This window comes from Asterias rubens, chromosome 2 (genome assembly GCF_902459465.1).
Source record: "Asterias rubens chromosome 2, eAstRub1.3, whole genome shotgun sequence".
In the NCBI taxonomy this organism is placed as follows: domain Eukaryota; kingdom Metazoa; phylum Echinodermata; class Asteroidea; order Forcipulatida; family Asteriidae; genus Asterias; species Asterias rubens.
Genome location: NC_047063.1, coordinates 3,933,427 through 3,957,284, shown reverse-complemented (window position 1 = coordinate 3,957,284; position 23,858 = coordinate 3,933,427). Strand labels below are relative to the sequence as shown.

General features: G+C 39.5%; 1 protein-coding gene across 2 annotated transcripts in view; it reads right to left on the bottom strand.

The window, feature by feature from the left end:
• LOC117306813 overlaps window positions 1-23,312 on the bottom strand; it is a 39,824-nt gene extending 16,512 nt beyond the window's left edge. For both annotated transcript variants that reach the window (XM_033791338.1, XM_033791339.1), the window contains exons 1-13: window positions 22,898-23,312; window positions 19,113-19,188; window positions 16,131-16,225; window positions 14,648-15,051; window positions 13,509-13,790; window positions 9,505-9,723; window positions 8,653-8,776; window positions 7,361-7,528; window positions 6,529-6,701; window positions 5,417-5,679; window positions 3,967-4,213; window positions 2,530-2,836; window positions 846-1,018 (exon numbers count right to left, since the gene is read on the bottom strand). In XM_033791338.1, the coding sequence (XP_033647229.1) occupies window positions 846-1,018; window positions 2,530-2,836; window positions 3,967-4,213; window positions 5,417-5,679; window positions 6,529-6,701; window positions 7,361-7,528; window positions 8,653-8,776; window positions 9,505-9,723; window positions 13,509-13,790; window positions 14,648-15,051; window positions 16,131-16,225; window positions 19,113-19,188; window positions 22,898-22,955 (2,589 nt within the window). In that variant the 5' untranslated portion in view covers window positions 22,956-23,312. The remainder of the gene's footprint in view (window positions 1-845; window positions 1,019-2,529; window positions 2,837-3,966; window positions 4,214-5,416; window positions 5,680-6,528; window positions 6,702-7,360; window positions 7,529-8,652; window positions 8,777-9,504; window positions 9,724-13,508; window positions 13,791-14,647; window positions 15,052-16,130; window positions 16,226-19,112; window positions 19,189-22,897) is intronic.
• Between the last annotated feature and the right edge of the window lie 546 nt (window positions 23,313-23,858).

Below are 23,858 nucleotides of genomic sequence, written 5' to 3'. Positions count from 1 at the left end.
CTCGGGTAAACAACTCCTTATAAGGAAATGCTGTGCGCGTCGCGCGTATCTCGTGATGTGGCACAACTGTCCCGGCCATTGGTCTCGACCAATAGGAATGAAGAAATACGCCTTATAATCACAGGTGCAAGCTCGCGTGTCACGCCCATGTTTCAACACTTTTTACTGGTCATAAACAAAGGTTTATACACACCCACATGACACGCTCTCCACCAATAGGAAAAGCGAAACTGTCTGAGGTATTTATGAATAAATTATCAAGTACAAGGGCTGTCCTACATGTACACATCCTGTAGGCTCTAATAAACATACAGGATATTTAACCATAATTGTGACCCGCTACGTGAAAATGAGTCAGATGTTGACAATTTCAAGGATTGAGTTATATGCATGGCTGGAAAGAACACACCAACAGCAGTAATTTGGTATATTTTGTATGTCTAAGCTTTGGGGTGTATCGCGTTGTTGAGTTACTTCCGTTTGAAATTAGCCAATACCTCATTTTTTCTGAAAAACGAATTACAAATAAAGTGATGTTTTTAAACTACCATTCTGCGCAAAAGGATACAAAATAGACATAAGTATGATCACAAAATTGTTGTATTCATAGCTTTATTGCCTAAAAGTAAGTGTTCTAAAGGTTAACCATGCAAATATAGATCCACATTAAACTGTCCATTACTTAATAATGCATTGGGCAACATCTGACTCATTTTCACATAGTGGGTCCCAATTTTGTTCACTTGTTCAAAGGGCAAACAAAATCAGAAAACAGACTTAAGTAGGAAGAATATCATGCGTGGGATATGGATCTTGGGGATATAGATCCAAATTGATTACATTACCATAGCGACACTTGGAGAGACAGTTAGGTTGCCCTCAGCAATCCACAACTGTGTTTCGCCGACCAATAAAGACACAACAACGGACTGTTCTGTAATGCTTGTATCTTCACCCATCAGGACCGTTAACTCAATCACCACTGCATCATCATCACACGTTTCATCGTTAGGCCGAGCTAGACACAAACAAAAACCGATGTCAGGTCAAAAACTTTATGTTTAAAAGATTTGGGTACTTTTTGTAACGCAGAACACAATGTTTAGGGACACTGCCAGCAGAGCTGCCAACTCTTCCGGATTTTGCGGAAGACTCCCGTATTTGACGGCAATCTTCCGTCATCCCGCAAGCAGTCAAAATCTCCCGGATCCCCAACCTGTTAATGAAAAAATAATAAAATTGACGAATTTCCTAGCCCTCCGCCGTGGCCCGTGTGTGTATAACGTTTGCGTGCGTGCATATTTAATTGCATAGATGCGCAGAAAAAGTTGTTCTAACCGTAGTTTCGTCTTCTGCGCATCCATACATGTGCATGCACTGATCAACCTCGCCACCATGGGTAGCGCGCTATATCGATACCTCTCGTCACTAACCCCTGGAATAGATGATTGCACTTACAGTGGCGTATACTCGTGTGGGATCGTTACGACGCACTGCCCACGATCGAGCAAATGACGCTGCTACATCGTACACCACTGGGAACGTGGTTGGGAATGTAAAGCAAAATGGTGCCGCCCAGCAGAGCAACTGGTAAGTCGGTGAAGAAAATTAAATACGCTCAAAAATACAAAGAAGACTACCACAAAGAATGGCCTTGTATAAAGAAATCATCACAGGATGAAAACCATGCCTTTTGCACTAGGTGCAATTCAGAGGTATCTGTGAAATACGGCGGACGAAACGACATATTGAGACACATAGATTCCGACAAACATTGCAGTAGTGCAACAGCACGATCCAACACGCTAGGCATTGCAGATTTTTTTAGAAAATCGGGCTCTGATGACAGCAGTATAATAAAGGCGGAAACTTTATTCACAGGGTTTATAATTGAACATAACTTAAACGTTGCATCTTCTGACCATGCTGGTCCTCTTTTTAGACGAATGTTACCCGACAGTGCTTCAAAACTAGAAACATGTGCAAAACATTTAAAACATAAACAGCAATATTCTTTAGTAATATTTCAAATGTATATGTCTGTACATGAATATTGGTTTTTATGTCCGCAAAAATCGTCGTGACGCGTGCTGAGATTGAGTCTTTCTGACTTAAAAATAAAATCTTCCTGATTTTCAAAAACCAATGTTGGCAGCTCTGCACTGCCATCATAGGGCTAGATAGCTCAGTTGGTAGAGCACGGGTACGTTAATCCGGAGGTCATTGGTTCAAATCCCACTCTGGACATTTCTAGTCAAAAATTAAAACAAAATGTCCACAGATTTACATTAAACTCACACACCGTGTGAAAATTATGATTATAGTAGAAAGCTCACCTTAAAATGTTACTTGCTGAGGTGCTGTAGTTTTTGAGAAGTTAGTAAAACAATGACACAAAATACGATTTACATGCTAAAATCCCACCCAAGTGATTTGCCTTTGGATTTTGTTCACAGAAAACTGGAAAGTACTGAGTGTACGGTGCTTCATGCATATTGGTATCAGGGTAATAACAATGTCTATACATACCAAAGTTGTACATCAATCCCAAGTCCAATTCAGCCATGTCCTTATTGCCGCTTCCCCCTACACTGGAATACACCGGGATGGGATCGCTGATGAGCAATCCACAGGCTATATTACTCCCCACGCTGATAACTCTCAATGCTAGAACGGTCATATCAGCAGGGACCAGTGCCGATACGACATACTTGTACTGGCTGTCCGGTTGGATGGTCGGCTTGACACTCAAGATTGCGTACTCTCCCGGTGATACTATGTCGGAGTTGACTGGATACAGCAACTCGAAGGAGCTGTTGATTGGGGTGGAGTCAGCCTGTCAGGACAAAAATACATGAGATGTGTAACATACGCAAAAGAAACCCAGTGCTTTAAAGCTCTATGCAACGGACACTTGAAAAGGATTCACTTGTTGAAGAAGATGTTGACCAATTTATCATGATCTCTGAAGAAGAATCCACAATGTGAATAAAGAACACTGAACACATCGAAGCGATTTACTGAAGACGCTTTTGAAAAAGTTTTTAGATAATAAGAATAATAACCGTATTTATAACGCGCCTTTTGCCTAAGGATACAAAGCGCCAGGTATTATTACTGCAAGGAGTGGGGCGAATTTTGAGATATAAGACCTAATCCTTAAGCACCATGTAATGGTTTACAAGGTGCTATGGTGCAATATGCTGCCAATCCAGCCAGGAACATTGGGGCTAACCCCTTCTCTTTTTGATAAGTGCACTGGTTTTTTTTACATGCGTTTACGCAACACATGGGACCAACAGCTTTATGTCCCATCCAAAGGACGAAGCAATGGTTATGTGTCTTGCTTAAGGACACAAGTGTCATGGCTGGGGATTCGAACACACACTCTGCTGATCAGAAACACCAGAGTTTGAATTCGGTGCTCTTAACCGCTCGTCCACGACACTCCCACGATGATGAAGAAGTATTAAAACAAAATAACCTCTTGTCTGACGAGAATCTTAAACTTCAATATTAGTTTCAAGCAGATGAATATTGAACCGTGGATCAAAGTTAGAGTGGTTAGACAAGCTTTTAATAGAGAAGGGGTTCATCCCGGTGTTCTTGGTTTGATTGGCTGCGTATTGCCTTTCAGCATCTTGAAAACTGTTACATGGTGCTATGTAAAAGGAGTAGGCCTCATAACTCAAACGTAGTTCTACATACCTTACAGGTAAATACAGAATGCTATTAAAGTGCCTTTAGTGTCACTGAGTGACGGGTATAAGCTATATATAAGAAGCCACCAAAAAAAATAATAATTGTTTGTCTTCATCAAAAAGATTTTAATTTTCACATTAAAAAACAATGAAATAAATTTCAAAATTTGTCGCAGAAGAAAATAAATCGGAACTTGTGAAAATGTTGAGAACTGTGAAGTACCCCTAAGTCTTTGTAAGTCATTTAAAGTGGCTCTTCACCTACCTCTGGCACTGTTGGGTAGGTAATGGAGGCTGGCTCGGTAACCACAGTCAGAGAAATGGAGGCAGTCAATGGAGTTCCAACGTCACCGTATGTTACAGATGCATCAAATTGATGCTGAGTGTTATGCGTTGCCGTCTCACTGACTAGCTTGACAACAAAGTCAATACCGATCACGTTGTCAATGCCATTTCCAGAACTTGCCCCTCCTGTGTTGGCGAGTCCACCAAGATCAATGGTTGCTTGAATTCTGAGCAATAATAACACAACAATGAAAGTCTTATTAATTCTGATTTTTAACCATAAATACCGATGTGTGTTAGCACAACATACATGTACTCATTACTTTTCTCCGAGTTCTGTGAAAAAATTACAGATACTTGTGTGGTATTTGGACCCACAACCTTCTAGAACATTCTCTTACCAACTAGACCACTGAGATTGCCCGATAGCTAGAGGCAATCGAATCATATATGGGTAAACCAAAATGAATATTCTTTATCCCTGATGCAAATTTCCATCCAATTAAATGAAAGTCTTATTTTACTTAAAGAGGGTCTCCAAGGTAAACTTCAGTTTTGTGATCCATTCATTTTCCATCAGATTGAGTCCTTATAAAAAACAAGCGAAAACTTAAAAGTCTCTAACTTTACGTCAAACAGTGTAAAATGCCACTGCATTTGATATCATTCAAGTGGCAAAATCTAGAAATTTTCAATGGGATAAGGGAGAATTCCTAGCAAAAAGTCAAGTACCCTTTGTCTCTTTGTTGTGGGGAAAGGAAGCTAAACATGGTGAGGGCATGCACTGTGCATGCTCCCCAATTAAATGTCCTGGTGTGATTTACACATCTACCTGAAGCATTTGTCTTTGTATATTTATTATTATTATAAAACCATTAAATTCAAATTGAAAAAGGTGGTCTAAAGGCCAAAATTGCTTCACTGTACACAGTAAACAGATAAAGAAATTGGATTAAAATATTACAAAGTTACAGTTACAAAAACACAAAAGTGGCTTTAGCAATACACGGCAAATTGAAAAAAGAATTAGAACTTGAGACAAGAAAAATACAAACTAAGAGTGAGCAAGATGCTCATCTTTGTAAAACACAACCAGGCCCGTCATTGACATGCGTGAGTTTTGTTAGAGTAGGTATTGTGGTATGTATGGCAAAAGGAAACGATTAAGGAACCTTGTGCATTGAACCGGAGAACACTACATCTACTGTTCCTAATACACCTCTCTTAATATTCATGCATGACGCCATATTTCTAACCCATAATGAGGCTATAGGTGCACATCCGCCACTACGTGCAGTGGCTGCGCCCATCGCCTCGTTTTGTGTTAGAATTGTGACGTACTCATGCATAAATATTAAGAGAGGCGTATACAATCATCTTCCAGCCGCAGCTGGTTGAGACAGAAAGGAATAGGTAATGTTTGTCCTTACCCTGTAGGCGAGTAGACCACAGCATTTTCAATGGATTCCCTGCGATGCTCCAAACAGCTGATATCGTTGCCGATGTGGTTGATGCTAACTGCACACAACTCAAAATTACTGTCGGCTGCATTCTTAGTAAACTCAACAGCGATTGGTTTGACAGAGGTAGAGTACGGGACAGCGACTGCCACGCGTACCTTCACACACTCCCCTGGCACTAGGTGGTCATCGCCGTCAACAGTACTCACATTCATCGTTAGAACCTTTCCCACCTAAAAAGACAAATTACAGAAATCTGTATAGCAGAAATTTCTGTTTTGCCCCCAAAATGAGGGGGATACAAATTGCAGCTGTGTAAACTGTTTGGTATTTCGTCCGGGAACCATTTGCGGCTACGCAAGATTTGTCTGTGCATACCAAGTTTTTGTGCTTGTAAAGGCTTTACGATACATATTTATTTATATATTTTTTTCAGACATGTCAAAGAACAGTTGTCAGCACATTCTCTCTATACTAACCTTGCATGTATCATATAAAAAGGCTTCTTAAATTTATCATATGGTCACACTAATTGTTTTTCTCTGTTTTTGTTTTTACCAAAGGCAACCCCCCCCCCCCCCCCGCCCCCAAACACAGGTCACAATAGTGCCCTCAAGAGTCCTCTTCCCAACTCTAAAAACTGTGAGGTTGTGCAATCTATAAATTTGTAAAGGAATTTAAACCAGTCACTACACTGATTAATATGGTATTCTTGAAACAAGAAAAATGTCTTATTTTTCTAGGGAGTAACACAAGAAATATTTTCTCAAAATAAATGTTTTTCTTGTTGCAAGAATACAATTTTTAGCAGTGTAGCAACAGGTCAGCTAGGGTGCCGCTGCGCATAGATATTCTACTCACACCGAGATGCCGTGACTCTTTCCTTCAGAGCCTGACAAAATTTGCTGCAAAGGAAAGGGGGTCAGATCCGGCCAGATGATATACGGAGCGCCAGAAATCTGTTTTCAATCAAATATATTGTTTCCGGCCAAATGAAACACAGAGCAGCAGACAAATTTGGGGAAGATTTGAAAAAGTCAGAATTCCGGCGAAAGCCGGAAACCTGGCAACCCTGTACTCACAGTCAGCATTGTAGGTCGCGCATTCTTCACAGTGACTGGAGCAGTCAGCGTAGTCTGTGTTGTACCATCATCAATGGAGACTTCTAAGCTGCCATTTGCCGGTACTGTATCATCTCTTAGGTATGCGACAACATCCATCATGATCCTACTATCCACTGTGCTGTTGGCAACACCTTAAGGAGAGAGTATAATAAATGTATTTATTTCAGGTTTTCCTGGCCAATTTCAGCGTTCAAATTTACGCAGTTTCCCCATCCACCTAAGAAGGGTTTCTTTTTAGCTAGTATTACATTCAATTTAAGTTTTGTGCATACATGATTTAGTTTTCTCATTCAGCTTTGTGGGGTGTCTTGGCCTAGTGGTTTAGAGCACTGGACTCAAGCTCTGGTGTTTGTTAAAAGCAGGGTGTGGGTTCGAGTTTCAGTTGTGACACCTGTGTCTTTAAGCAAGACACTTAACCATGATGCTTCATCCTTCAGATAGGACGTAAAGCGCTTGGCCCCTTGTGTTGTTTACTTATCGAAAAGGGGTTCGCCGCGATGTCTCTGGTTTGATTGGCTGCATATTGCCGAGAAACACAACATCTATTAATAAAAGAAACACTTCTCAGATTCAAATTTGTTTTTCCATAACCCCATTACTACGAAGTGAAAAGATTCTCAAAATACTTAATACCATGGAAATCTGCTGTATTTCTGATCAAGTAAGTTTTATTTTCCTGGTTCAGCGGTACAAGTGCTGCTTAAAAAAAAACAACAGCCTACCGTCTCGCATCTCTTATCAATCTCAAATGGCGCAACCTCAAATCTGACACTTTATTTCTGGATCTTACCTCCATTGACAATATTTCCGAATCCATAGGTGTACTCATAGACATTCTGAGAGCTTACATCTACTTGGAATGTAGCGATATCCTTGCTCACGTCCAGACAGTACCCGCTACCTGTACTGCATAGCTGTAGCTTACATATCATCAAGTGGGACGTCAGCGTTGAATCACCTAGATGAATTTAAACAACAAAATTATGGGATTTGAGGGATTGCATACTGCTCCACAGCACCTTGTAAACCATTACATGGTCCTATGTCAAATGAGTATCGGCAGGTCTCATAATCTGACCGTATGGGTTCCTGGTTTGATAAGCAGCATATTGTGCAACAGCACCTTTTAAACCATTACATGGTGCCATGTAAATTGCGTACATATGTAGGTCTCATAATTCAACCGTTGTCTCACATACCTTAATGTTAAAGTGCCTTGAGAGCGTCACTGAGTGAAGACTACGAGCGCTATAAGAAGCCATTATTATTATGTATGTTTGGTTTGCAGTAACACCATGTGTACACCTACTTGCTGAGTAGATTATTTTCTGTTAAGAATTTGTCTTGCTATACATTTTACTACCGCGAAGTAGATTTTCAGAATTTAGTGGACTTCTAAGTTCTGGACAGATCTGTCCTGCTTATTAAAGGAACACTACAGAATGCATTAACTGACAAACCTGTTGAAATTTGGGATCGATTGGCCATCTGGGTCACGAGAGAATAGTAAAAAACCGATTACAAATTTTGCATTGCATCGATGCCAAAATAAAAATGAATAAAATGCTCACTGAGCGATAAACTCCAAACGCGAAGTTAGATTATTTATTTCTCATCAAATATGACATTTCAGACAGAAATATTTCAAGGGATGTTTTCAACTATCATCATCATTAGACCGTGTAAGTTTTATGCAAATCTGTGAACTTCATGATTTTTGCTTCTTACCAATTCTGTAACGTTCTTTTAACTAGTGGATCGAGGTGCCTTCTCGCTATTAACTTCACTACCGCGGAGTGACTTTTTAATTGGTCTCAACGTTTTTTAACTTGCTTGCCCTAGCCTTTAACCTTGACTGGCCGGCGGCAGAATTTTGTAACTTTAGAATGTGAATAATACAGCTGCCCAATATTTGGAAAATTGTATTTAGTAAAAGGGTTGACCTACATGAACAAATAAAATAGGCCTATCCCAACTTTCCTGGCTATTAAATAACAATTTTGCTAGATTTTCTTGGGTTGAACGAAACTCAGACTTCAGTTGGACAATCATCATGCCTGAGATTTGTAAGGAGTGACTTACCAGATGCTTTGACAGTGAGGTTTGCGACACTCTTGTAGACGTTGAGTTCTAGATCAAAGACAGCCACCTCTCCTTTGTAGAAGTCACCCGGTGATTCCAGAGAACCATTGGTTTGGGGTGCATACTATGTTAAGAAAGGTACATCATTAAGCAAATATTTAAAAGCAGGCTACCTTTTTAACCTCGAGTTCACTCTATACTATACCAGTTGTAGTTTAGTTGTAATAGTGTTTTGATATTGCTGTATTGTTCTTTGTTTTGTTATTGATCGAGTGGGGTCTCATAAAAGAAATGAATGAAAGTAGCTAGACCTGGTGCGCAAACATGCAGGGCACGATTTGAAGGTTTAAACAAAAGGTGATATTTTGAATCTTTGAATGATGTGGAAAAAGGAAGTATCTGTGACACGGAACTTGCGGGAACGATCGCGTGTAAATCTCTCTTGTGCGGAGCAAGCCCTTGGTATAGTGTAGACACCTTAGCTTCGCTAATACTATCGTATCAATACTTCTCGTCACAATAACCTTGCTGGGAAATAAAATGGCGGTTAAATTGATCACGAATGAGAACAAGATTCTAGACCACCTCAAACAAACAATGATAACATTGAAGTTTTTGAGGATTATTCACTGCAAACAATAGCAGGCCTTAAAATAACTTGCGGCACCCACAGCAACTGCCTTGGTGCTCTGTTCTTCTGCTGTGGTGCCCTCTATATGGCTCCAATACCAGTCTACTATTCCTCATAGAGGTGGCCCTTACCAGAGGGAAATTTCTATGCTCCTTCAAGAGTAAATTTCAAGGCCTGCAATTAGTGTTTCAAAATATTTTGTGTACATTATTTGTTTTTACCTGTGGCCCAGGGTCGAGAAGGAACCCAATCTGTCCCACCCATAGTTTAGCTTCACCATTATACTCCACACCAGCAGTGACCCAATACCTGTCATCAGGCACCAACGATATCGCCTCCTTCAAAGTCACAGAGAAAGTAATGACTATTCTTGAGTCTTGCTCATCGGTAGAAGTATTGGTGTTGGAAACATTCCCCAAGTTGAAGACGGCAGTGTCGGCCTGGAAATAAGAGTATAGGAAAAACTAAGATGTCAAAGATTACCCAGGGCTCAATTTAGACACTAGCCCGGCGTGCAATCACTAGTCAAGAGTGCCAAGTCACTAGCAAGGGCTAGTGAAAATTTGTGCGGGCTAAGTCAAAAGAACAGGGCCCAATTTCATGGCTCTGCTTACCGCCGAATTCTGCGCTTACGATCGCGATTCCCCGCTTACGTGCAAGCGCCGAATTTCTGCGCTAGCCTTGTAAGCTTAGAATGCCTAGTAACATGGAGTACGCACGCGCAGAAGCCCAAATTCGCCGCTAACCCGTGAAATACGCTTGCCGTAAGCACAGAATTCCCTGCTTCCGTAAGTGCCGATTCTGTGCTTAAAGGCTTACGGTAAGCAGTGCCATGAAATTGGGCCCAGCTGACTAGCCTGACAGGCTAGTTAAGGAAAAAAGTTAGTGTAAGGCCTGTTACCCATGTTTGGTTATTTCGCTTCTATGGCGGTTACATACCAAATCATACATTGCGTAATTTTTGTTACCTTGCCCAGTTGCTTGGGTATCCATGCAGCACCAAGACAAAAATGTGCCTAGAGGGAAAACCTGAGGAAGTACTGCTGTGCATCCTATTTCAGTTGGTAGAGCATCGTCCCAGAGTGTCAGGGGTCCTGGGTTCAAACCTCAATGAGAACCATTTGATTTTTCTGTCATCCCTTGCTTCCTTTACCAAAAAGCAGCACTAAAACCATCCAGCGTTTAAGCTAGTCAAAGACAAAACGCAGGGGTAAAATCTGAAATAGCATCAGGGTCTCCTCTGCCATTTCAAATCCTCTGCAATAGAACAATAAGATCTGAGCACTCGGATGTTCTGAGAAAATCAAATTGATTGAATGCCAAACTGCTTATCAACCAAATTAATGTCTATGGTGTATGCAAATTGCAAAAAAGTAGTTAGTGGCTCGCCTGATGTTTTGACCCCAGCACAGGTAGAGTCTTTGTCGACCCAGACTAAACAAGAATATAGAATTAGCTGCACATTGCAAACTGCTTCATAAAGGACCTATAAGATAATACATTAGTCATTATGTAAATGCAAAAACTATTAAGTGGCCTGGGGTCGATTTCTTAAAGAGTTAGGACTCGTCTTATCTCCAGTTAAGACGAGTAACTCGTCCTAACTTAAGATTAATCTTAAGGTCTGCATGCTACCCCAGTGCAGGGTTGGGACTCATCCCAAGTCCTAAGATTAGTCTTAAGTTAGGAAGAGTTTTGTGAAATCGACGGCTGAAGTTCCAACCAAGTCTCGAGTCTTACTTGATCAAGGCTAAAAAACAAAGAAAATAGTTCAGCTGACATACTGCTTACCAAACTGAAAACAAATCTTACAAATGAATGTGCTATGTAATAAAAAGTATTAAATGGCCTGACATTGTCAACCCTTTGCAGAGTCTTTCTGAGTCTAATCAAAAGGCCAACATTTTAGCCACAAGATTTGTCATACTGCCTGATATAAGTGATAGTATACTCATGTCTCATATAATCATATGACTTATGAGTGACCCTCTCCTCTGCTCTTGTCAATGTCTACGGCAGACATCCTTACATTAATTAAATTTTGTATAACAATTATTTCAAAATTGTCCTTCTTTGTTGCAGTTTTCTGTTCTATCATGTCTAATCAACTGATAATTAGTTATTTCATAAAACTTAAAGTTAAACGGACGAGGGTCTGCACGTTTATTATATTATAGCCAAGTGGCGGCGGTTTGTGTGCATTTGAAGAAGACAATTTCAAGACAAGACAAGACAAAAACATGTCAATTAAAATCACATCCGACATAGTCTCTAAGAAATAATATTTATTTAGACTTGGTCTTGCACTTTCACACAAACAATGTACTTACACAAAAGTTTTTCCACCTAAAGGATTGACATGATACTTCAAGGATACTTTTTTGGTAGACATTGACATTTTGACAGCGCCTGCAAGGAGTCGTCCGTTTTACTCAAAATTACCAATTCGGAACGCTAGCCAGTTTACATTTTTAGAGGATACGCTCAATGGAAATTTCAAGTTGGGCGGGTCAAGATTTGCACCAACAGTGATTGGACCGTGTGAGAATGAAGAAAACGAGAGAGGGCAGCAACTCACTCTCTACATCTAACGCAAGAGGGCGGTGCTCACTTTTTACTTTGCTTTTAAAAACGGTTCCTTATAGGCTGCGTTCGTTTAGCTCCCCTGGGTCAACCCAGGTGTGTGGCCGTTTTTTTTCCCCAGGACGAACGTGGGTAATTATCTGCACACGTTTGTCCTGAAAAAAAAAACCACGCCACACACCGGGGTCGACCCAGGGGAGCTAAACGAACGCACCTATAATGATTTTTGTTGTGACAGTTAGTCGTCATGCATTTGTTAATGTTCTAGTCAACATTGAAAAATGGGGCAATGCCATTAGGTCCTATTTTGTGTCAGGGCCTATGATGCATTTTTACTCATGAGACGTTTGTAAATAAAAAATATGGAAAGGCGGTAACATCATGTAATGACTATCTCTAATGAGTTGGGGTGGTTCTGAAAAGAACCGTGATCGTCTAAATAAAAATAGTTCTTAATTGCCTGATTGTTTGGACTCCGTCAAATTGTTGGAAGACAACGCTTTTTATTTTTTGAGTCAAAGACTCATCAGCAAAATATTAGGCGTCGGGTGTCCAACTAATTATAATACAGGCCAACCGAACTGCTGTGCCAATAATTGTCCCCTCTTCTCGCAAGGTTATTTTAGTCACTCCGTATCGACCATGACGTAGGTTGCTGTTTTCCAACCTTCCCCTTCGGTTGTCTTTGCCATCATACATGAATTTCATTCATCTTTCACCGTCAAAACCTTACACTTATGGTCACAGATTACTAAAGATACCAACAATTTATATAAACGTATAGGCCTACAGCGCTTACTCGTTTCTAAGCGCTCGTGGTGCTGGTAAAACCAGAGTAAAACATAGAGACAAAACAATACAATACAATAAAGCAGATGAAAGTTGAAGAAATCATAAACAAATTATCACAACAAGTTGCAGAATGGGGCGAAGCCTACTGTTCTAGGGGTGTCCAAATACTTTGCCCTAAATTAGAGTGAAATGGTGCTCTGGTCTCATTCGCGGTCTTTTACTGTGAGACTCATCAGATAGCCGACGATAACTTCAGCCAAGAAAGCTAAAAATCGGCGAAGAAATGGAGAAACTATCTCGGTTCGATTATTTTAACCACCATTTTGACCAAAATGTGTAATGTGGACCTAGGAAAATGGACATTGCAGCAAATTTAATATATCAAGTACCAATTTTCGATGGCAACACTATTTTACAGGTTGTCAGAAACAAAAACACTCATTCTCATAATTTAAAAGTTGTCAAATTTTTATAAATCTTACAACCAATTTACAAAACTTGTTTATTAAAATCTAAAAATTAACCAAGGGGCCTAAACCTATGTATGCCACAACAACAACATAATGCATATTAAACCATCTGTTGCACAAGTTTGCTAAAAAAGGTTTCAGGCCAAAAATATTTTGTGTGAGAATTACCTCTTTCTCAAAAACTATAGGTATACTTTTAGAGGGGGCCGTTTCTCACAATATTGTATATCACCACCAGCTCTCCATTTCTCGTTATCAAGTAAGTTGTTTTGGTGCTAACAGTTATTTTGAGTAATTACTAATAATTTCCGGTGCCTTTAAAATCATAGTTTTTAATGGAGCAAAAAAGGCACCTCTACAGGTAAATAGTTCGGACTCACCAGAAATGGGCTCCCTGTCTCGTGGTTGTAGGCGATCTCGGGTTGGGCAGAGTTACTTATCTCAATCTCAGCCCCTTTTGTTAGGGACGGTTCGCACAGAACCGAGAGCGTGTTGTTGCCGTCCTCGGTGAATATCTCCACTCGGATGTCTTCGACCACCAAGGCTTCGGGAATGACGATGGTCAGCTCGCAGTCGACTCGGGAACCTTCGACCAAAGTCCCGATGGTCACGTCGCTCACGGGCAAAAAGGTGATGTCGATGGATTGATTGACGTCCAGTTGCTGTTTGTGGGAAAAGCAGGAACAACTAGACATAATTGCATTTGTGCACAAATGCAGAGCTGTTTCGTTAAGAAAATTTTCAATTTTTGTCCACTTAATTTGGAATTCTCTTTGCATCAAAGTACAATAATATTTTGTAGTGACGATGTTTACATTAAAAGACAAAAAGTATAGCAAGAGCGGTTTGGTTTAAATTATGCATTCACCACGTTTTGACTCATGTGCCTTTGCCACATTGAAAATAATCATCAAGAAACTTCGCCTTTTATGGACAAATTAAGAGTCGTCGGCTCATCAGTCCTATAAGGGTCAGTAACCGCAGGCAATTTCACTAGACAATGGAATTTTGTTGTTGGCAAACAAAAGACCACTCTTTCGTTTAATTGTATACAGAACCAATTAGTTTATCAAATCCATACAAATTGCACTATAATGACCTTGTGGTCCCAGCTAACGCATTAAAAAAAGCCACCATACCACGAATCAACGTTTTTTCCGCAAAAGAATTGTTTTTATACAAAGTGGTTGGTACTAACAAAATTATTTCTTAGTTGGAACGACAAGTGTTTTGTAAGACCAATAAACCATACAGTTGATAACACAGCAGTAACATTCACATCACCAGTAACGGTTATAGTATACACTGGGGCGTATTGAAATGATAACACCTTCCTACCCGAGAGTAGAAATGAATTGTTTTTATATGCAAAGTGTTTGGTACTTTAACAAAATATTTCTTAGTTGGAATGTCTTTGTGTTTTGTAAAACTAATTAAACCAGTTACTAACATAGCAGTAACATTCAAATATCCAGTAACGGTTACACATGGGGGCGTCTTGAAATGATATAACACCTACCCCGAGCGTAGATTGTAGTTTTCTGAGTTTGACTGATGGCTGATCCGAGGGGTAAATTTCAATGACACTGACGACGATCTCTGCCGACCCTTGCATGTCACGGTCGTCCCCATTCCTTGCGTGTATTTTCAGTCTGTACACGTCAGGCACGAGGTCCTTCACTGCAGCGCTGACTCCCCCTGTCTTCGAGTCAATCACAAACGGAATGTTCCCGCCATTTTCTTTATCAGCGAATGAATACTGGACTTGTGAGCATGGGCATCGTGTTGGTGTCGTGGGTTTGCCGCATAGTTCTTCATCTTTATCACTTGCATGGACGTACAGAAAAGGGTAGTCAGTTGATACATCTGGTGAAATGTACTCTTCGTAGATCAGATTGGTGAAAACCGGTGCATGCTGATTTCCTGAAAAGTTTGTGTAAACATGATTTTCTATTTTAGTGAAAACCGGGCTCATGCTGATTGCGTTAAAAACTAGGTGAAATTGTTCTATAGTTTAAACAGATGGTTTGCATCATCATGGTGTGAGTTTTAGGGGATCTGCATCCAGTTGAAACCGTAAAACAGCACCTCATTTTAAAATGCATTTCTTTCTTGTGTTGATTTTTGAGTAGGCCCAAATTGTATGTGCTTCAATTGAACGAGGCATAACTTATCATAATAGGCCAAAGTGTTCCAAAGATACAGCATTTTTTCGCTGTTAAGCCACTTTTTTTTAGAAAGACGAAATTATCCAGATACAATTTTCATGGCTGGAAGGCCGTACGGGGTTACTTTGTTGAAATTATGATTAATGTGTGTGGCAATGCACATTAACGAAGCGTTCCCAAGACTATAATAATACTGTAATGATTACAACTTAGATGAGTCGGTGTCAGTCAATTATCTCACATCAGAGGTAATAGCTCGGTGAAAGAACAGTTTGGCGAGAACAATACATTTTGTCATTAATGTGAAGATGATCTCTTGCCTCAGACCCGTGCGAAGTCGTGCGTGAACCCAAAAATGTAAAACGAGTAAAACGAACTGGGGTTGGGGTGGGGGGGGGGGGTCCTTTATTTATTTATTTACCGTTGATATTAAAATAAGATAAAACTGTTGTTATGCAATCTAATTCACCATTGCAAGCGCCCTGACGCGGCCAAAAAACAATACGGTAAATATTATAAGGGCGGCAGTGAAGTTTATGTAAAACGAGAAGTTCGCTCGATCCACTGAAGCTAAAGTAGTCCAAGCCGATTGGCTATACCTTCCGTCAAGGTATAATAGTAAGCAGGACTGTTCTTTTCAGAACTGATGAGAAGTCTCCCGAATTAAAAAAAAAAGCTACTCTGCGGTAGTAGCATACAAAGCAATACCACTTCCCAAAAGAATATAATCTACCTGGCAATTGAATACACACATGTTATTCAGTTCCCCCAAATATATGTAAGAAGGTATCAGTATAACGAAGAGTGATTTTAAGACATAACCTTCAAACTTACTTGTACCGTTGCAAGATGGTCCAGCCCAGCAAGCTTGACACTCACACCTACCATCCGTCAAACATACTCCATGGACACAGAGCAACTGGTTCTTCCTACAAAATGGAAACCATGATAACCAAGTCAAACACCTTGTATTTAGGCTACCCTTTTCGACTAACCACAATCAATTGGCTTTCAAGCAACAACGCTCACTTATAAAACCTTTAAATGATACTGTGAAAATTTGAACTCAATTGGTCGTCAAAGTTGCGAGATAATAATGGAAAAAATACCCTTGTCACACGAAGTTGTGTGCTTTCAGATGCTTGATTTCGAGACCTCAAAATTCTAAATCTGAGGACTCGAAATCAAATTAGTGGAAACTACTTCTTTCTCAAAAACTACATTACTTCAGAGGGAGCCGTTTATCATGATGTTTTATAACATCAACCTCTCCCCATGTTACCCAGTAAGTTTTTATGCTAATAATTATTTTGAGTAATTTCCAATAGTGTCCACTGCCTTTAGTTATAGTTATACGGATCACTTTACAGATGGTTGATCATTAGCAAGCTAAATACAAAAGCAGCTTAAAATTAATCCAGGGGGGGGGGGGGGATGTTTTATAACAAGCTCTATGTTGTACCGGCGGCATAATTTATTATGAATGTCAATGCTGGCATATAAGTCATACAAAGGGATCAAAATTACCAGTGTCGAGGCTGGTAAACACAGCTGTGTGGTAGATGGATAGCCAACTAAATTTTCCGGTGTGGCGGTTTCAACTTTCCGCCGTGTTCAGTTTTCCGAATGACCAATTAATACGGTAGCTTTACGTCATGCAATGACTGTGCACAGCAAGCGAAAGTAGTCAATTTTGAGTGCGTACTGAGTCATCCGTGTTACTCTCCGGTAGATGTCATGGCGGCGTCCACGGGTACAACGAGCGGCGAATGCGTGGATCGTATGAGAGACAAACCTTTATATAATTTTAAAATGAGAAATGTTTTTTTAAATTTATACAAGCAGTGTGACCTGCTTAAAGTTGTACGCATTAGTATGTGTAAAGATGGGGCAAGAGAATGTGACTAAACAGAAAATAATCGTAATTTGGGGTCACTGAGAGAACTACAGTACTCGTCAGGGTACTCGCGGCGGTATTTTGGTCTGACTACGTCACCCGGAAAACTGAACACGCCGGAAAGCTAAAACCGTTCGAACAACGTGCTAAAATGTCCGGCTACGTCACCCGGAAAACTTAACACGGCAGAAGACTGAAACCGCCACACCTGGTGCAGGCCATTGTAACTAAGTTTAAAATGGCATAATGGTTCTTAAGAGTGTTTATGCTTTTAAAAACAAATTCTCTCATAATGAAATGTGTTTGAGTCTTCTGGGCTGGGAAGACCCATTTTTGATGATCAGTTTTTAACTGTTAAGTTTATTGCTGGAACCATTGACTACATTCATGTTTGAACTAATTAATATAGTTTGTTAGGGGTATGAAGTGGACGGGCGCATTGAGCAATCTTAGCAAATAGTTCACAAAGGGCAGTGTTTCTTAAATGCTCTGGACACTACTGGTATAATTACTCAAAACAATTATTAGCATAAAAACTTACTTGGTAACGAGTAATGATAGAGCTGTTGATAGTAAAAACCATTGTGAGAAACGGCTCCCTCTGGAGTAAGGTAGTTTTTTATGCAGGGGGTAAGTTCTCACTCAAACAGTTAAATAGTTCAGGCCTGAAGCCTTTAACTATGCATCTGAAAGCACACAAGCTTGTGCAACAAGTGTGTTTTTTCTTTGATTGTTCTCTAGCTGATTATTGTATGCACATGTTGAGATACACCAAGTGAGAATACTGGTCTTTGACAATTACCACGGGTGCCAAAGCTAAAATTGCCAATTCGGTATACGTTTTGATGCATAATACACAAAAATCACCATAATTATTATTACCTCTCGTGCCTTACCCCAAGGCAGCTGGTGAACACATTATAATTTTTTGCAGCAGACTACAGTTATGACAACCATTATCAACGGTTGCCATAGCAACCGAGCAATCATTCGACGACCGTGTCCTTTGTGACTGTGTATCCGTGTCCTCGTAATTACGGCGTGCTTTTGTATCTCAAAGGACAATTTACATGGGGGTACTATGGATAATTGTTGATATATCAAATTTGAAATACAAACTCAAATGTGGGATGAAAAAAAAAAATCTGTAAGAACAAAATAATACCTACAGACCATGTAACATGTGACGTCACAAGTTTACCAAAGAACAACATAGCCCAGACTTCCAGCAGGCAGTGATGGTGCGCAGCCCAATAGAGGAAAATACTAAGAACATTATTTTATCGAAATTGCACTGGCTGAGTTGTAAATCTTTTTATGAAGAAATGTGACACATACATCCCACACATTGTTCAGCTGTTCCTTTTTTATAACTCTTGATTTTATGTGAAAATGTTGACACAAAAATGTAAAATTCCCCATTGATGATCGGTATAGTAAATCGCCTGCCAACAGGAAAGCCCTGGAAAGCAGCACAAGGTCACTATGTTTGCAACCAATGTTTACATAAAATTATAGTCTCTATAAACTTTTGATAAGGTAGGCCTATACGACAAGAAACAACATACAAACAAAAACAAAGACCTGGGCCTAATTTCATAGAGTTGAACACAAATTTACTTAGCATGAAATTTCTTCCTTGATAAAAACAGGATTACCAACCAAATTTTCATTTGTTGCATATTGCGTATTGCATATTACTAGTTTATTGTTGCTGTTTGTTTATCATGAAAACCACGTGGAAATTTGGTTGGTATTTCTGTTTTTGATCAAGGCAAACATTTCTGCATATTTTTGTGCTTAGCAGCGCTATGAAATCGTGACCTGTTTAACGTTGATGATGTTTGTTTGGAAACAAAAAGAAAGAGTCGCTGTACATATCAGGTGTAAGAAAATTGGGCCATAGGCCTATAACGAACCTCACGCAATCTTCCTTCGTGCAGCTTTTGTCTTTTTCTTGTTTGAGACAAAACTGTGGCGATGACTCCCCGCGCACTACAAAACAAAGATAAATCACACGGTTAGCTCAACGTTTTTAAAATTAAGAAACCTTTCACTTATGACTTTTTTATTTTGCTAAGCCCCTATTCATATTAAATTGCAATAGTGGTGCCGTACAAAATACATGTTTGATCGATTAGTTTGTTTGTTGATCGATTTCTTTGGTAAAACGATTTGAACATTTGCAGCAGGGTGCAGGTATACTGCAGGTATACAAAACGAGTAAAATGTCAACAAATTTGTGACCCCTTTCCCCTACCATCTCAGCCCAACCCCGGGTGGAAAGGGCTTTAACAAGCCTTGTAAGTATGCATGCATCGAATTAAGATTTTCAACAAACTGTGTACCTGAATGTTTGGTGTGGGAAAATTAAGGGAAGACAGTTTATTAATTATAAAGTAATATTCCTTCGATTGCAGTTTCTGCTTTATGCAAGACTTTGTATATAATTTACTAGTAATACGCCATGTTCATAGAGTACACCACGAACATCACAGAACAAAATAAAAGCAAGAAAGTCAATTCGTTTTGCTTCGACATTGTTTCAATTGTTAACAATTGTTTCAAAAATTAAACGAATGTACAAACAATAGTAGGCTTATAACAACCCTCACTGATATTCCGAGTCAGTATTCTCCATATCGCGGTTGCAGCAACATTGTAACCACGACACTATCGCAGCTTCTTCATTTAATAACTAACAGATAAAACCTACTTCACGGTGAATTTACACGCGGGAGACCACTGATGATGTTGCCATGCACACGCACGCCGCCAGACCCCCCCCCCCATTGCAATCGATGCAAGCACGGTCTCTCACGGACGTCATTTCGTTCCTTCCGTCAAGATCCCCGCTACAGAGTCAGTAAAGGTCTTTAATTACCGTCCAAGGCAATTGATTTTGAGACGGAGAAATCAATTGAAGTGTTGCACACAGTAGCAGGCTATCAACTCATGCTCAGAACAAGATTAGTGTTTGTTTCCATTGTTTGTTTTGGGTTAATTTCTTTTGTTTAATTCGTTTCCACCTGATGGCTTCTGTTGTTTTCTAATTGTAGGGCTTACATGTGTTTTATGCTGTGTTTTCGTAATGCTTTTGTTTATTTTACCAGTCTTCTTCGAGGTCGAAACGTTTGACAGAACGCAAACATTTACTTTATATTTAATTAAGTTTTTAAACCATAAACATGACAATATTATTCCAATATTGGATTATTCTTCGTTCGTGGACATAACCGCTCCGAATTTTTGGCGATAAAAAAAACACACAAAAAAAACACTACCTTTTGAAATGAAATTTCCACAGGTTAGTCTATACTTAGGTACTAAATACGATTAAAACAATCGAGCAGTTCCAAAAACAAAGGCATGCGTTCAATCGAAAAAAAAGAACCCCCCCTCCCCCCAACTTGTTAACGAGAAAAAAAATAATGTTTCTAGTATTAAAAAGAGTAATTTGTTCTTCGTTCTTTGATTTTGTTATGTTACCTACCATGATGTTGCACAATATAAATGTCCATTGTCATTATTATTAGCCTATTATTATAATAGATGCACGAGCTGATTTCGCCATGCATAAATTATGAAGCAAAACTAAAATACATACACCAGTACTCCCAGGCTTTCGCCGATATTGTAAAATTTACAGGCACCAAAATGCAATAAGCAGCCACTAAGTGTTTACTCTTGCACGTTACGATGTGACATCATTTGCTCGATCTATTTGCCTTCAGTGCGTAAACTTCGCGACATCCGTAGTTCCACTGCGTTTAACAATGAGCGCAGAAGTGATATGAGGGGTTTGCAGGCAGAGAACCAATACAAATGGTTTTGCCACTATTTCCTTTTAAATACACAATATTGGAGATCGGGACTTCATATTAATTACGGTGAGGTTACAGGTTTGCAATAACAAGCAAGTCCCAAAATAAAAAGTCAGTAAAAGGCACTGGACACATTTAGCCAATCAGTTAGCTTTCCATATTGTGTTTACTCATCCAACATCAAGGATATTGTCAAAGACCTGTCTTCCCACTTGGTGTATCTCAACATATGCATAAAATAACAAACCTGTGAAAATGTGGAATCAATTGGTTGTCGAAGTTGCCAAGTTGTGTGCTTTCAGATGCCTTGAACTTGAGACCTCAGCTGAGGTGTCTTATTCAATTCAAATATTTTAGTGAGAAATGGCTTCTTTCTCAAAAACTACATTACTGCAGAGGGAGCCGTTTCTCACAATGTTTTATGCTATCAACAGCTCTCCATTGCTCTTTATATACCAATTAAGTTTTTATGCTAACAATTATTTTGAGTAATACCCATTACTTTAATCACAAACACATAATAAGTCCAGTTGCGTGATTGCTTTTAACCTCGTGAGCTTAGTGATATCTAACAACATCACCCGGATACGCATATTTTGGAGGATATTTTCTCTTCTGTAGATACAATTGTTAATATTTCTGCAATTTATTGCTGTTATAGTTAATGACTCATAGGGATTTTGTGTCTATAAAGGCTTGGGTAAAGTGTTCACACTGGCTGAACAGTGTGACCAATTTCTCAGATTCCCGATATTTGTTTCTGTTTGTTTGCGTATTATGAGCATGGACAACACAAAGACAGGTTTCTTTGTTTAATAATTAATTGGTTATCAACTCATAATTAATGAATCTGTTGAATTATCTACAGTTTGTCTGCAAACCGACAACGTATGAGTGTGCGTCTCCACAGCTTATAGGGGTGTACCATTTGCTCTATGGGTGTACTAAAGACCCATTAGAAACAACAAACATAATGGGGTTGGGTTTCGGAAATGATTTAATAATTATTTTCTTAATATGTTATAATCACCAAATTATTAATTAATATGAGCGGTGCAAGCAATTTCACAGAGGAAAAAAGGGGAGACAATTAGGGAAAAAGAAAAAAATAGGACCCACCAAACAATAAATCCCAAACAGTTGCCATGAAATAATACATGATGTTAAAGGCAGCGTACACTATTGGTTATTGTCAAAGACTAGCCTTCACAGTTGGTGTATCTCAACATAAGCATAAAATAACAAACCCGTGAAAATTTGAGCTCAATCGGTCATCGAACTTGCGAGATAATAATGAAAGAAAAAAACACCCTTGTCACACGAAGTTGTGTGCGTTTAGATGGTTGATTACGAGACCTCAAAATCTAAATCTGAGATCTAGAAATCAAATTCGTGGAAAATTACGTCTTTCTCTAAAACTATGGCACTTCATATCAGAGGGAGCCGTTTCTCACACATTTTATACCATCCACCTCTCCCCATTACTCGTCACCAAGTAAGGTTTTATGCCAATAATCATTTTGAGTAATCACCAATAGTGTCCACTGCCTTTAAATAACGCGACTTGTTGACTGCAATGGGGTGTGGCCCAGGAATGTTTGCAAGAGGTACTGATACATGATCTGTTGGGTGAAGCTCACTCTTGCAAAACTGGAAACAAAAATACCTCAAAGCATGAACGAAAAACATCTGCTACAATACAATAAACACTAAAGGTATTGACCTTTCGGCACATCTTATGTACTAGGAATCTAAGTTGCATCATGGAGGAAGGAATTTGATTGCATCGAATTTGTAAATACTACCCCCATCGTCACAATACTGGACTACAACCTCCACGATTACAACAATAGAAACATTCCACGGACACGCATTCTTACCTTCAAGGAACAGTGAGATGACGCAACAGAGAAAGCTGGATACTAGAACCAGTCTCATGACGGCACCTTTTGATATTCCCTCTTCTTTTTGCTATTTAAGTGGAAGGAAAACTCCACACCTGAACAGGCACAGTTTTCCTCTGAAAACCTCCCTCGGACGTCGAGAAATAATGATGTTTGTCGCTCACTGGAATAGTTAAACCCAGGTACTTAAAAACTCGTTAAACAGTGTCCAAAACCTCCGTAAAACCGTGACAATAACCACCTAAAACAGATGCACCAGTTCAAAGACTACCAGTCACCGACAATGCCGACTTGCTTCTGCCAGTGTTATTTCTCCTCTCCTGTGCATGCGATCAGCGCACCTGTAAACACACTCGGCCCCTGATGCATGACATTTTGACGGCTTCGTAATATTTTGGGGGTAATTAGTGCCGGGTGTTGTCTGAGTGCGCTTGGCAGTATAGGCGGCCAACAGGGCAGAAACCAACATAGCATTAAATAGTAAGGGTGATAATGTTGGAAGCGCTTTAAGACATTGAGTATAAAGCGCTATGTCAAAACCGAATTTTCTTATTATTTATTATTATAAAAAAAATGGAAAATACGTACTGTCTTGAATTTTTGTCCCTTCGTTTATTTGGTACACAAACTGGTGATTTTGATTAATTGTGTACCTTGTTTATGTTCACTGCTTTGTCTGTTTATGCACAACTGTCTTTATATTTATGCATTTTGTTTTGTTTTAGTGGGTGGAGCCAAAATTTGAACGAATGGTTTTACCAGTACAACAATGTGCTAGCACCGTATACATACTAAGTCCTTTTCCGAGCTCTTTGAAAAAAAACCCAGGCATATAACTCGTGTGGGGTTCGAACCCACGACCTTTTGCATGATTTTTGATATTTTGTTATCTTTACTTTTTGCCCTGATGGCCGACTATATTCGAAGCGATACCACG